Genomic DNA, 15095 nt, shown 5'->3' with positions numbered 1-15095 from the left:
ACCCCCCAACATGGGTGGGAGGGGGAAGGGAGGAGGAGAAACAATTGCTAGGAAACTGAGCAGCATATGGCAAAGGTAAGGCTATTGCTGCTCTTTATAGTTAGGTATCTACACCAGCCTCGTAGTTATTAAGAATCAAAGGTGTTATTAACATTTGTTCTTCTAAGATACAGGAAATAAGGAAATTATTTCTTCTCAGTTCATAGCAGGTCTTTTTATATGGCACTGATATTGGCAAATTTAGTGGTGGTATTAAATGTTGTTTATGACACTAACTGGTATTCCCGATTTATGGCTATAGCACTTCTTTCAATGTAAGATTTATTGAATTGTTGGGTTTTCAGAGGCCCCAAAGTTCTAGAGACATGTAGGTAAGAGATGGAATTGTAAAAACATGCTGATTGATGCCAACCAATAATCAGTTATTGTAATTAAATTTTCATCCATGTTTTGGTGTCATAAACTCTCAAAGTCGGTTAAACAAGATGTTTAAGGTTGTAAATTTTAGGAAATAGTTGATCGATCAAAGTATTAAGTTAGAATGTTGAATGTTTCTCCAAAACATAAAAATAAGATTTGTTGCATTAATAATGTCTTGAAAAATGTTTTATTCAAACTGAAAACTGGCCTTTCCAAATACTGGTGATCATCCATTATTTAAACATAGTGATGTTTGATGGAGTGATATTAGTGAAATTTGGAAATACTCTTTCCCTGCATCCAGATGCACCAACTCACTTGGACCATTCAGTAGTTTGTAATAGAAGGGAATGTAATATTTATCCTCATTGTAGATGGAATGGCAAAAGAGCTCTGGATGGAAAGTCTGAAGAATTCAGTCATAACATAGGCCATACTGACAACTTTCAAATCTTTTAAAGTCCCTAAGCATGCAACTCTTTCTATTAGCAGAAGAAAACACTCTCTTTTCTGATAGGACCCTTTTTTTTTAACACTTAACATATATACGTGCATATTTATTCACCAAACATTTGGTGTAAGGCCAAGGCTTTTTTGTTTGACTATGTGTTTCAACTTTTCTTTCTTACATAAACTGCACTAAAATGTATAGCCTATTTTAATTTCTTTAAAATAAAACAAAAACTGACACAACCTCAATATAAATGGACTTTTAAAATGTTTACACAACCTAAGTATAAATGGATCCTTATTTGTGACAGTAAATTTTTTAGCAACCAACCTTCACTGACATTTTAATTGAGTCTTTCCAAAACTTATAATCTTCCTAAAAACAGTAACTATTTTTTATAAATGCTTTCTTTTTTGACATTCATATTTCACTAGCTAATGTACCAATTATTTAATTATATTATCATTGTGGTAAGTAAAATGGGCATTAATTTAACCTCTTAAGAGTTACATGGCACCACAGTGACAACAGAAATACCTAAATGTGTCAGAGGGTAGCCCATTGCTCTCTATCACCTGTTTTGTCTTGACAGCAGTCAGGGAGCATCACAAAGGGAATGGAGAACACTAATTAATCTTGCAAGTGACTGGATAAAGGTCAGTTAAGAGAGGTCCTCTTGTAAGTGGTGGAGCTAACCCACAGTGCCTGCGCACGGTCATATGCAGAAAGTAGATGAGACTTTAAGATTGGACTCTGAAAAAAAAAAAAAAGATTGGACTCTAAGACCTATCTTCAGATGTCACTCTGCCTAGACGTCACCAACTATATGGTTGAGTTTTTGTAAATATAAATCCAAATACTATATCTGAGAATACTGTACAAATTATAAAGCTTAGGTGAGGGATTATTGTTCTACATTTTTTGGAAACTTTGGTTATAAAAAGGCTCCCGTTTACTTCTGACTCACTGTCCGGAACAAAGAATGGCAAACTTTTCCTGTAAGGGACTGGAGAGTAAATATTTCAAGCTTTGCGGACCACACATAGTCTGTGGCAATTTTCTAACTTTGTTATTGTAGCATGAAGGCAGACGTAGGCAATATGTATACGAATGACCATGGCTGTGTCCACTGAAACATTACTGACAAAAATAGACTGTAGACTGTTGTCTGTCTACCCTTGATCTAGAATACAGAAAATCAGTTTATCATAGAATCACATCCAAAAGAGACTATCATTGGGAAAAGTTTATCATAAGCATTCTTAAGTGTTTTTCTCTTCTTTATGGATGTCAGAAAGAGGTATTATTATTTGTTTTAATTGTATTATGTTCTATGTATGGAAATGGAATTTATTTGGGGTCTATTGAAAACACATTAATTCATTAGATATTGATGAAGTCTACATGTGGCTCTGTGCACATAACACAGACCAGAAGAGACACCTCACTGCTGGCTGTGGCATTCCACGCATCCAATACCAACTCTGTTCCAATACATCATATCCTTGGGCTTGCTGTGGCCTCACCTCTTACCCTAGTGCTTCTCTTTAGGGCCCACCAATGTGATTCCCATGGTTGAATTCGGAACACAACTGCTTTAAAACTTAGATCCATGGAAGGCGGGGGGCACCTGGGTGGTTCATCGGTTGAGCATCTGACTCTTGATTTTGGCTCAATAAATTGGTTAAGAAGAAACCTTGTATATAAAAATGGTTTTAAAACAGAGTGAACTTTTAAAAACAGTGCAAATGAAGTCAGGTAGAAATTGTCAGAAGACCCATCGTGTGGTCTCTACCACCATTTTGCAGGTTTACTTAATAAACAGTGCCTTAAGACCAGAGGTTATCCTGTCTGCATTATTTCTTCTGTCCTTCAAGTTTTTCTTCCCAGGAGAAGAAATGAAACAAAATCAGGGCCGAAAGGCTCCTACTGCTGCTTGGAGTTTTAATTCAGGAGTTCAATACCGTTTTGTGTTACAGATATCTTCTCAGTTCAATGACAAAAGTAGGCTCTTTTTCCTTAGACTTCCTATCATCTGGGAAGTCCCTGTGAGTGGAATGAGACCAGCCGCTATGATGGCCCTAGAGGAACTGACAAAGCATTTACACCCTGTAGACAGACTCTAGTAATGGGTAGATGCCTTTCAGGAGAAGATGGCTTAGTCAAGCCCTCGTAAGCATTTGTACCTTCCTTTAATTTTTTACAGCTAATGGAACTACCATCTAATTTGATCGCCCAGGGAGGCATATGAAGTCAGATTTTTTCATAAACTATATTTTCTGCTCTGCTCACTTCTGCTCACTTAATAAACAGATTAATTCCAATATATCTCGCATAGATCACATAAACCAAAAGTACATAAAGTGTAAAATCCTTTCAAAATTGTCCTACATGCTGAGGTGCCAGGATGCCTCAGTTGGTTAAGCGGCAGACTCTTGATTTCCGGTCAAGTCATGATCTCAAAATCCTGGGATTGAGCCCCAATGTTGAGCTCCCTGCTTAGCTTGGAGTCAACTTAAGGATTGCTTGCTCCCTCTCTCTAAAATAAATAAATAAATCTTTAAAAAAAATTTGTCTATGTGCTTACTGTTTGCTGTATTAAAAAAAAAATCTCATTCCTCTAAGCTGAAAATTCATCAAGGTCTTCCGCAACTCTGATTAACTCTTAGCAATTAGTTTGGCCACATTCTCCACATGTATTATTAATTCTCATATAAGATTAAATTCATTGATGTATTTTTCCAGATGTTAAAATCGGTAGCCTGTTTCATAATTCCAGATTTATCATTTCTCCTGACTTAAGACTAAGTTTTATTAAAGTATTTTTTCTACGCTCTAACCTGAGAGGTTATCTGATGATGTTTAACTGTATTTACTTATCTTAAACTTCTTTAAAGATAGGCACCCAGCTTTTATTTTTTTTAATTTTTTAAATAAATTTATTTTTTGTTGGTGTTCAATTTGCCAACGTATAGAATAACACCCAGTGCTCATCCCATCAAGAGGCACCCAGCTTTTAAAACAAGTATTGCTGTCGTTTGTGCAGAGGAATTTGCCTAATGATTCTAGAAAGTTTTGCTCTATTGCTTAAAGTGACGTTGCTGAACTCTGATTTGTTTCACAATCACTCAGGATCACCATTCAGAAGGGACCCTATTTTTTTTTTCTTAGAAGCATAAAAGCAACCTTATTAGAAAGTAGGTTAAAAGACTGGTACATTTGAAATGATCTTAAAAAATTTAGGCTTAAGTCCTCAGTAATGTACATTTCCTAGTTCATTAATGCAGAAATACCGCACATAGATTTTAATCTCAGAGTTAATAATAAAAGCAATTTTCACTAAAAATATAAAAACTGTAATGGTAGAATCATGATATTGCATTTAGCTCTCCCACAAAAAGTCACTTTATTACTTTCTTTTGACACTTATTTTCATTCTGGGATTAATTTTACTATATAAGGGCTTCTTAACTATTCTATTAAAATTTCTATTCAGAAGCAATAATATCTAAGAGTGAATAATAGTCATGTAAATCATTATTTCATATTAATGTAAAAGATTTTGTAAGTTCTTATGAATTCTGCTGACGTGCACAATTGTGAAAAGGTTATCTCTCCCTTCTGTAGTGATATGCGCTGGAACAAAGGAACCATTCTGAAAGCATCAGTGGAGTACATCAAGTGGCTACAGAAAGAACAACAGAGAGCTCGAGAATTAGAACACAGACAGAAGAAATTAGAGCAGGCTAACAGGCGGCTCCTACTCCGGATTCAGGTTTTTATAAAAATGTTGCCATGAACCACGTAGCTTATGTATGACTTACCCATCATCAGCTTTATTCATTGTCTCATCTGGGTTTTTTTTTTTTCTTATGAACAATTATTATTTTTCCTTCTGAAGGATCATTTTATTGTCTTTCGGAAGCTCACGAATTGGGTTGGTTCAATTAGATTTTGATTAGAAGCCCAGGATCACGGCAGCTTTAAAAATGTAATGAATGGCAACAACTAGTTGCAAAATGCAGAAAATAGAACCAATTTTATAAACATACAATGTCATGCCAGGCAAAAAATAGTAATAAGTAAAACATTGGTTTCTCTATACAATATTGGGCACTAAATTCTTCCCTCTTCCTTTGATTTCTTTAGTAACATTGCTAAGGATTTTGTTGCCTTAAGGCATATTGTGCGAGTGTATATTAAGTCACTCCTCATCTGTTCTTGGACACAAAATATCAAAATATGGGTTTTCATAACTCCCAAGATTTTTTTTTTAATGTGAGCATGCTTATTGCCAGGTAAAGCACTATCTTGTTCCATGAAATGGTCCTACGGTGAGAAATTAATCAGAAAGAATAAGTGAAATATTCTCCACTATCTCCAAATGGCTGTATTGTAATCTGAGCCACTATGGAACCATTATATGTTATGTATTCCTTTAGACAGCAATGAGAAGAGGATTCTTTTTTTTTAATCTGTGTAGTTTCCTCAGGGTTATTTTTCAGGCATTAGACATAGACTAGATTCCATCACTTGCAAAGAATATTATAATAGGTATTACTCTTCATTTTGAGTGCTCGTTAATATTCTGCTTCTATTTCTGCTTTATTTTCTAGAGTTAAGTCTACTCGCAAAGTCATTATTTAATCATTCTTATTTGAAATTGCAGGAACTAGAGATACAGGCTCGCGCTCACGGTCTGCCAGCCCTGGCTTCACTTGGCACAGTTGATTTGGGTGCTCATGTCACCAAACAACAGACCCACCTTGAGCAGAATTCAGTAGACTATTGCCAACAACTGACTTTGTCTCAGGGGACCAGCCCCGAGCTCTGTGATCAAGCCATGGCCTTCTCTGATCCTTTGTCACACTTCACAGATTTATCATTTAGTGCCGCTTTGAAAGAGGAACACAGATTGAATGACATGCTCCTGGATGACACAGTATCTCCATTTGGAACAGATCCTCTGCTATCTGCTACTTCCCCTGCAGTTTCCAAAGAAAGCAGTAGGAGAAGTAGTTTTAGCTCGGATGATGGTGATGAGTTATAAGAAAAAAAGAAAGAAAAGAAAAAGAAAAAAACAAACAGGCTCGATTCATCAACTGGGAAGCAAGTCTACACAGGTGCTATGCAATTACGTTCTGTTCCACATATTGCTTTGGCTTACTCTTTCCAAAAGGAATCTACTGCCCGCGGAAAACTGTTTAGAAATGACAGAAGAATTCACAGGAAGAAGAAAGATGGTGTTGAAGAATATTGAGAACTAAAATGGATTTTTTCCCCCCTTTGACTAAGACGTCCAAACCTACTTAAATTGTGTTTTCCTGGAAAGAGGTACAACATAAGAAATAGCTCTCTACGAATGCTTTAAAAGTAGCAATGTGGTGGTGCACCATGGAACCTAACAGACCTCAAGGAGCAAACCTACTGAAGTATACAACCCCCTCCCCCCCCCTTTTTTTTTTACTTATTCACTTCCAACTCATTTCTGTTCAAGCCTTAGGGTAGTTTTCAAGCATCAAGACCAACAGATCTGATAGCCCATTGACTTTCTCCACGGTCTGGGAGACATATTTAAAGTTCCAAGTCTATAGGAGAGATAGTTAAATGATGTATTATCTTTCAGTTCTAATTGAAAAGAGAATCTACAGTAAACATTAGAATTTTCCACAATACAATACCAAAAATTCATAAAAACTTTGCTTTCTGAAATCAGACCCTAAACCTTTTTGTCAATTCAATTACACTAATTTCAAGAGTGTCTTTGCATATTTATGGAGACATGCTGTGTTCAGAAAAGGAACACACCAAGTACTTTCCTCAAGAATACGAGCTAAAATTTTACTCCTTTACACAAACATACACTTATACACAGGCACACAGTGTAGATAGTATATATCTTTTTTATTTTCCTTCACTTTCAGATTTTTCTAGTAAACATCAGAAATCGTATTCCAAATCTTCTTTTCTTCATCAAAAAGAGATATTGGATAATCCATTTCAATAAATAAAATACAAAAAATCCTACTAGGACAATTTCTCAGCTATCTAAAATTTATCTCTGTCTCTAAAAATGGATGTAAATTAATTAGGTGATACAGTTTTGCTCCAAATTGACAAAATATGGAAACTTTGTTTGCCAACTGACAAAATCATTAGCAAAACAGAAACTTTTTCCTATTATATTGAGCTCCATTCCCCTAAGTACTTAGAGTACCCTATGCCCTTTGCTAGCTTTGTTAGCATTTATTAAAAATATTTATAACTGTAATGCTTTACTCAAAATTTTCTCTCTTGAGTTTAGGATTGGGAATTGACTCACCAAGCATGTTGCTCTGTGCTAAACCCCCATGAGTGATCATCTGATCACTGAGTATTTATGGAGGGACACTCAAACTGCAACGGATCCTGTGAAAATGTAGAACAAAAAAAAAAAAAAAGAAAATGTAGAACAGATGAGCAAGATATGGTTTTACTCCTCAGGGAGTAACAAGACTACGTGAGAAAAAAACAACAAAAGATAGAAGATGCATAGAATTAAACTCTATATGGCTAAATACAGAAGGTCAGAGAAAATGAAAATGAGTGAAGAAAGCTGGAGAATCACAAAAGTCTATGGAAAAATAGAATGCAACCTCTTTTCAAAGCATAACTTTAGGGAAAAGGAGGGCATATTAGGGAATAATATTGATCAAATGATAAGAATGAGAATAGATTGATAAAGTGTCTTCATGGAACATTCACTAAAGATGCCAGCTTGGAAGTCCTGGAAAATAATATTGGCAACAGGTTGTGCTTGAATATTAGGATGAAATTATATGGCATAAATTGGATTTTTTTACTAGGAGGGAGAAACCTAAAAATTAAAATGCTACTGCACATTACTGAAGTAATTCAGAGGTAATCTTTCTTGAATATTAACTTTGGGATAAATTTTTGAAAGGGTGCTTTAGGTATTACTCATAGGGAAATATGTCATCACAAAATTTGAGACATAATGCTAATGAAAGTGGGAAAATATTAAATTCTTACGGTCTAGTAATTATCTCAGGCTTAGCTTACAGCATTAGCTTAGAGTTGGGAGAATTAAAATAATTTTTATTGTTTGACATGGAAAAAAATAATTCCAAATTTATAGGAATATTCATTAAAGCCAGATAGATAGATTCATCTGAAGTATGCCATATGAAAAAGAGCAATAAGATACACTTCAAGAATTTTCAATAGAACATTATATACTTTTAACTTTGTGATAAAATTCCACTTTATTATCTGGGTTGATAGTTTAATATAACAATACAAATCATAGAGAAGGAATATATTTTTGAGTCCATGCAAAACACATTCTAGATAGGGGCTAATTTCTGTTTTCATTTTATCATTATTCTCATTTCTTCAGATTTTGAGAAGACTTACACTGATGATGTCATTACTCTGTCATTCTTTTTCCATTCTGTTAAAATACTACTACTCAGCCCTGAAACTCATTCCTCATAATCTTAGCTAACTTAAGGGCTTGACGCAGGTGACAGAGTCTGGACAAAAGAGATCTGGGAAGGATACTACTAATATTTGCTGCTACTTTCGGATTATAATGGCTATCAGGGGACTGTAAAATGGGCAATGGATTTTTAAGGACAGAGTAGAGTGGTGCTGTGTCACAGTCAACTGAAACAGATTAAAAACTTAATTTTAGTCAGTAGCTCTTAAATTTTTAAGGCATTGAGAACCTAGTAAAAGTTTTAGACTCACCAGAAAAATACGGACTTGTATAAATGGTCCAACATTTGCATGAACCAAGAAGTTTTAGGGACCTCCTCAATGTCTTGTTAGATGCCAGATGAAGAATCCCTGAATTACTTTAATGGAAAACACTGTAGCTATGTATCTATCAAGAGCTAAGTGGATAGTTAATGTCATATATAGTGGTGGAGGAACGAGCCCTATTTATCTGTATATCACTTTCTCAACCCTAAAAGTGATGAGGTTGCCTAGGAAAGTGAAAGTGTACCAAACACTAGACTATTCACAAAAGAAATTGTTTACTTATAACGTAGTCCCCCTTCAAACATCCTCTGTTGTTTAAATACCTCCTGTACATGTTATGTCCTCCTGTTATATGTTCATGGGTCAGTTTCTCTATGATTATTGGATATTGTAAATATCTGGCAATGACAGTTTGAAATAATGCATATAAATATCAAGGTAAAGATACGTAAATTCAAAAGCAAGTTATTTGGGTCTCTAAGAACCAAAAGGGATCCTTGGAAAAACTGACGGATGTCTAGAATATTTTTGTAGAATTGAGACTTGTAACAGCCAAAGAGGTATATTATTTATTAAACAATTTTGTCACAAAAAGCATCAGCCGTCACTGGACAATGAATACACAATTAACCAAGCTTTGTTCATTCAACGGATTAATGCAAAATTTCAATTATAATAAACTTTGTTTAAAATAAGATAAAAGTTTTGTTTAAATTACTCTTAGTTATCTTTTCAAGATAATGTCCCATCCAATCTTTTATCTCTATTTATTATAAAATATTGACTGTCTTTTCATAGATGCACATTAAGCAGTCTTTCCAATTCCAAACTATCTTGAAATAACAAGTACCTCCACTGAGTACCTCTTCATAATTTTTTTTCTTTTTAATGTCCTTTCCCATAACTGGAAAATTTATGTATGGAACAAATTTCCTCAGTTTACAGACAGGGTATCAGTGGCTATAGCCTTCTTTAAATGGGTAAAAAGCTCTAAATAATAAATACCCAGATGAGCTGGGGACATTGAGAAATAGCCTTCCTCCTTTTTTTTTAACTCATTTTTTCCACTCACATGACTGTAAATAAAATATTTAATAGCTCTTACTTTAAAAAAATTAGGTACGAGTTTCTTGATTTGGCATGCTCATTTACCTTTATGTCAGGGGAGAAGTTAGATTTCCCAACGTTAAAAAGAATGTATTTTTTCTTTGTTTTGATAGATCGAGTCATATTGGAATTTTCTTATACTTCAAGGTATCAAGAAAATGCTTTTTTTGCTGTTCTGATACTGTGGAATTTTGATGTTTAAATAAACAAATGTCATAACTATAAGTGTTTCAATGTTTTTACAATATCTCGAGGCTGATATTTACTGCTCTCATAATATCTAAGATGTAGATGAATACTGGAATCAATTAATCATTTTGCTGTGTTATCAGCACTAGATCAACCATCTGGGTTTCTTGAAAACACCTGAAGGATTGAATTTTACTTCAGTATTGATAATGGCACGGCCTATTTACGCTACATGGAATGACATCATTTGCCCTTCCAATGCCCTGCGTGTTGATAAGTATAAGATGTCAACTTGAGTTAGCGCAAGTTACATCTACAGAGGTTTTATTAAATGTACTTAACAAATACTAAACACATTTAGAGTGTTGCTGATCTGATGTGTCAAATAACCTCCTGTAATCATTATTCATTGTGTACACAAACATCATTTGTAAGATATTTAATTTGTAAATAAGGAACCTATTCAAAAACTGATAAAAATAGCTTTCTTACGATTTGTCTGTGTTACTTTTCTTTCTGTGACATTCATAGAGGATTTGGGTGTATAGGAGATTATTGAAAAATAGTTCTTTTGATTAAAAAAAATCTCTCACTGGATTCAACTAATTTAATGATGAAATACTACTCTCTGCTGCTGTATACATTAAAAGGAATGTTTCGTCTTTTTCCTGTGAAGGAATGTATGTATTTTTTCTACATATCCAAATTATTTCTCTTAACCCTCAGTAAAATCTTTTTCCTACATTTATTCAACAGGCTTCGAGGATAAAGTTAAGATATTTTGTGTTTGCAATGCCACCTCTCCCATCCCTGTGCTACCATCTTATTTAAAAAATACTTTGTTTTCAACTTTGCTTTTTCCACAGAAATAAATTTCATCTCTGTGTTAGTTAAAGCTGGCGATCATGTTTAACAAACAAATGAGAAAATACGCAAAAGAAATGGTAGACTATTATTTTGCTGAAAGAATTATATACGATCAGGATACTAAAATTTAAAAGCTAGCTAAAGTCAAGGACCTTATCTAACAGCATTGCAGTTGCGTATGGCATACAAGGCTAAAATTAATTCAGCTATTTAATCTTAATAATAACAATGTAGTTAAAAATCTTTGACTTTAATAGTGCTTTACATATGTGAATAGCTAAAGTAACATTCCTATAACTTTCATCTAACACTGCTTAGATCAAGAAAACATTGCTAGTCTAATAAGACCATAGAATTTGTAATTATTGCTATTTTTCATTTTTAATAACAAAGTAATGTGTCTTATTTTCTAGGAAAATGAAGAAAACTGGTGTGTACTCTAATACATACATAAATCTTTGTGCACATGCTTTAAAAACTGTACCAGTATTTTCTTTGTATACATTAAATGAAAGCACAGACTTATTAAATTCTTTAATATACCTTTTATTTTGCCTTTGTAGACTGCACTGGAAAATAAAAAATGTGAGTTAATCATCTGAAAGGATACTTAACAGCCCCAAGACTTCACAACTGACAACTGCTCACTGCACAGTCCATGCTGAAAAGAGTGATCCCATATTTCCCTATTAATGAAAATAATTGTTACATTCTTTATTACAGTCTCCCACCATCTGCTTTTCCATGCTGTTACGGTTTTGACTTATGGAAAATATTTATCAAACTGTTGCAAATTTGCTAACAGGCATAATTGTAGCAGTGCAATCGCTAAGAAACGCTGCAAAATCTTTTAATATACTAGATGGTCCCCAGATAATCTAGGATAAATAGAATACTGTATTTTAATATGTAAAACATTTTAAAGCTGCTAATTGGTATTGACTAGAGCTATCCCTTGGTAATGAAATTAATAAGGATTTCAGTTAAATGTTAAGACACTCTCTAATATTTAATACCATGTTTATGAATTTTCTTCTACATACCTGCTTCAAAAAAATCAAACAGGATAGCCCTGAGTTGACTCTAGAAAACAATATTTTATATTCAAATATAGTTTCATTCCTTTTTTAAGGCTATACCATATGAGTATTCTTTTAAACGTTAATCAATGCCAAAAAATTCTGATCAATATGATTATTTCTGTGTGGAAAGAAATAACCAATGTAATATAGGTTAAAAAAAAAAAAAGGATGTTTTTGGCCCTATGCATCTGAAAAGATGGATGACGGAATGGATTTTTTACCCGACTGTTTATCGTGTATATAGGGACATGTGTGACGTGTTTAGGTGTGGATACAAGTATGCCCATGGGGGAGCTTACAAAACAATTTTCTAATGTCTTGATGTCAGAACGGACTCTACTATAAGAATATGTTATTCTTAAGTTATTAGTTACTGGAATCCACACGTAGGCAACATTTGGAGTTGTCCCCAAAGCTGTTCTATTAGAAACACACATACACACGCACACACACACACATCTTGCTCTGAATTGAGTCAAAGGTGGGAAAGATGAAGACAGCTGTAACAGGTTTTACTATTTTTGTTAAAATAAGTGGCATATGATCTATCGACCCTTGAGGTATAAGCATTGAGTTTATTGACCACCAACATTATCGCCTGCAGTGTTCGAGCTGTAGAGTGGCTAAGTGGTAAAATACAATAAGGCTTATTGGTTAAGTATGGATACCCATCAGGTAAAATATATATCAGTTTCATTAATTGGCAACCATAAGACAAGAGTACAACATTCTAGATGGTGATGATTTTGATAGGACCGACCAACATTGCGGTTAAGTATATGATTCACGTAATAAGAAAAAGGTGCCTGCAGGCTATTGTTCCTAGCATGGATTAAAATTTACATATTGCTTCTCCTTATGTCAAAACATCTGGTGCCTGCAAATGCTAACATTTCGTTAAAAAGTTTCACAAGCCAGGAAAAGTGGATTGGAAACATTGCATGGGAATCATTCAAGCATTATAATAGCATAAGAGCTATGTTCGGAAAAAAATTAAATTGCTGCAAACAATACCATAGTCAAGATTGTAATTTATTTGCTTACGCAACTGAAAGGTGAGGCTGTGTATCTGTGGAGAAAAATAATGTTTAAGTTATGTGGTTATCGCTTCAAAAATACTTATTTCATATAATTACATGGAGCGAGTAAGTTTCTAAGTCCTTCAAGATTTTACAATGACTCTCAACGATTCTAGAAGCAGTATATAGTTCTCGAAAAGCCATTGTGATACACCTAAGAATGGGACGAGGAGGGTATCTGAGACTTTATTCATTCTGGAATTAAATTTTTATTTATTCATTGGTAAATACAAAAGGATACTTGGAGTGTAGATGGATCACCTTTCCTACAGAGGTCCCCAGATCCATAAAGACAGACATCCTTGCACCTTTCATCATAGTCCAGCCTTGTGTTCATAGTCCAACAGGGCCGCATCAAGATTTTCCTACTGTTAAAGCTTTCTTCATCACCTCACTCCACAGTCAGCTTTATTATCATGGTCCCTGCCGACCATCCCAGCTGGCTGCTACTTAGAGTCTTTGGATTGCTGCTTCTCATAGCGGAGCATAGACTACCTTCCTCGTCCAAATGGACAGGCACTGCGAGCAGGAATCATGCCTCAGCTTTCTCTGTATCCCTCATTACTTAACACGGTGTCTTACTTGACATGTTATTCCCTTAATAAATCAATAAGCGATGGTTAATTCTAGGTAAGGAAAGTGTGCAAGTGTCAAATGATTCAGGTAATGAAACGGTCCTCACTCAAGGCTGTGACGATTCATTGGAATGAGCCTCTCCCAGGGTCTCTTTCAATTCTCGCAATTGCAGCGAGGGAAGTGTTTGTCTTTCTTTTGGCTCCCCTAAAGTATGAGTTCGGGATGTGAAAATAATATCAAATGTTGCAACAACGGATTTAGAGAAATCTACTCTAGGATTCATCCATTTATTCATTCACTGTCCCTTTAATAAGCATCCCTCAAGGAATAATGGTTGTTGCTGAGGGGAATATATAAGATGAAAGTAACTTTCAATAAAGGGTCGTAAAGGTTATGCTGACAGAATTAAGGGTGCTATGGAAGCACGAATCGGGGCACCTGTGCCAGTACTAGGGAAACTGAGACCTAGGGGCAGAGGAGGGGCCGAGCCTGGGGCAAGATGGGGAGGTCAGGGAGGGGGAAGTGATCCTTAAGCAGAGGCAACCAGTCAGATTACTCCTGCTGATTCAGAGGGCTCATCAATGCTTTCAGTACATAGAATATAACTGTTTGGGGTCAGAAATTTTAGACTTATTTAGAGTAATGAATCTTTATTCTTCTTATTTATCACACAGGATCCAGGTTATTCGGGTACTTGGTCAGAAGACCTTTATGTCACTTCTCATAGGCCCAGAGTCAGAAAGTATTTATTAGCTATTTCAGGGTGTGTGTGTGTGTGTGTGTGTGTGTGCACGCTCACACGTGGGAAGGGCAGGTATGATGAACTGAGGTATACAGGCATTCTCAAATAGCTTTTTTTCCCAAAGATTTACTTATTTATTTGAGGAAGAGAATGAGCATAAGTGGGGGAGGGGCTGAGGGGGATGGAAAAGGAGAGAAGCAGATCCCGGCTGAACAGGGAGCCCCACACCGGACTCAGTCTCACGGCCCTGACATCCTGACCTGAGCCAAAATCAAGAGTCAGTCCCTCAGACAAACCATAAGAGACACTTAATCATAGGAAACACATGGAGGGTCCCTGGAGGAGTGGGGGGCAGTGGGATGGGGCAACAGGGATGGGGCATTAGGGAGGGCCCGTGATGTAATGAGCACTGGGTGTGATGTAAGACTGATGAGTCACTGACCTCTACCTCTGAATCCAATAATACATTATGTGTTAATTAATTGAATTTAAGTTAAAAAAAAAAAAAGTCCTTCAACCAACTGAGCCACCCCGGCGTTCCTATTCCCAAATAACTTTGCCACCACTCACTTCTCCTCCCAAGACGAGTGATGAGCTTGTTCTTTCTTCTTATTAGTGTTAAGCATACAGTGAACCCTATGCCTCCAGTACTATTCCACCTTCAAGTACCTGTCCCACACTGGGAATGCCCAGCAATATTCAATTACACCCTTGTCCGTTTTCATGAATATTCTATATCTATTACTTAAGAGCCCTAGTGTGAAGAGAAGACTGCCTAAGTAGAAAGGCATACTATGTCCTTGGATGGGAAAACT

At 35.4% G+C, this 15095-nt stretch overlaps 1 protein-coding gene across 2 annotated transcripts in view; it reads left to right on the top strand.

Annotated features, from left to right (window-relative positions):
- The window catches only part of TFEC (transcription factor EC), a 103068-nt gene extending 91724 nt beyond the window's left edge, over positions 1 to 11344 (top strand). For both annotated transcript variants that reach the window (XM_041727703.1, XM_041727704.1), the window contains exons 7-8: positions 4499 to 4646; positions 5541 to 11344. In XM_041727703.1, coding sequence (XP_041583637.1) covers positions 4499 to 4646; positions 5541 to 5921 — 529 coding nt within the window. In that variant the 3' untranslated portion in view covers positions 5922 to 11344. The remainder of the gene's footprint in view (positions 1 to 4498; positions 4647 to 5540) is intronic.
- Positions 11345 to 15095: the final 3751 nt, after the last annotated feature.

Source organism: Vulpes lagopus, chromosome 13 (genome assembly GCF_018345385.1).
Source record: "Vulpes lagopus strain Blue_001 chromosome 13, ASM1834538v1, whole genome shotgun sequence".
Taxonomy (NCBI): Eukaryota; Metazoa; Chordata; class Mammalia; order Carnivora; family Canidae; genus Vulpes; species Vulpes lagopus.
This window is presented reverse-complemented; position numbering and strand designations above follow the sequence as displayed.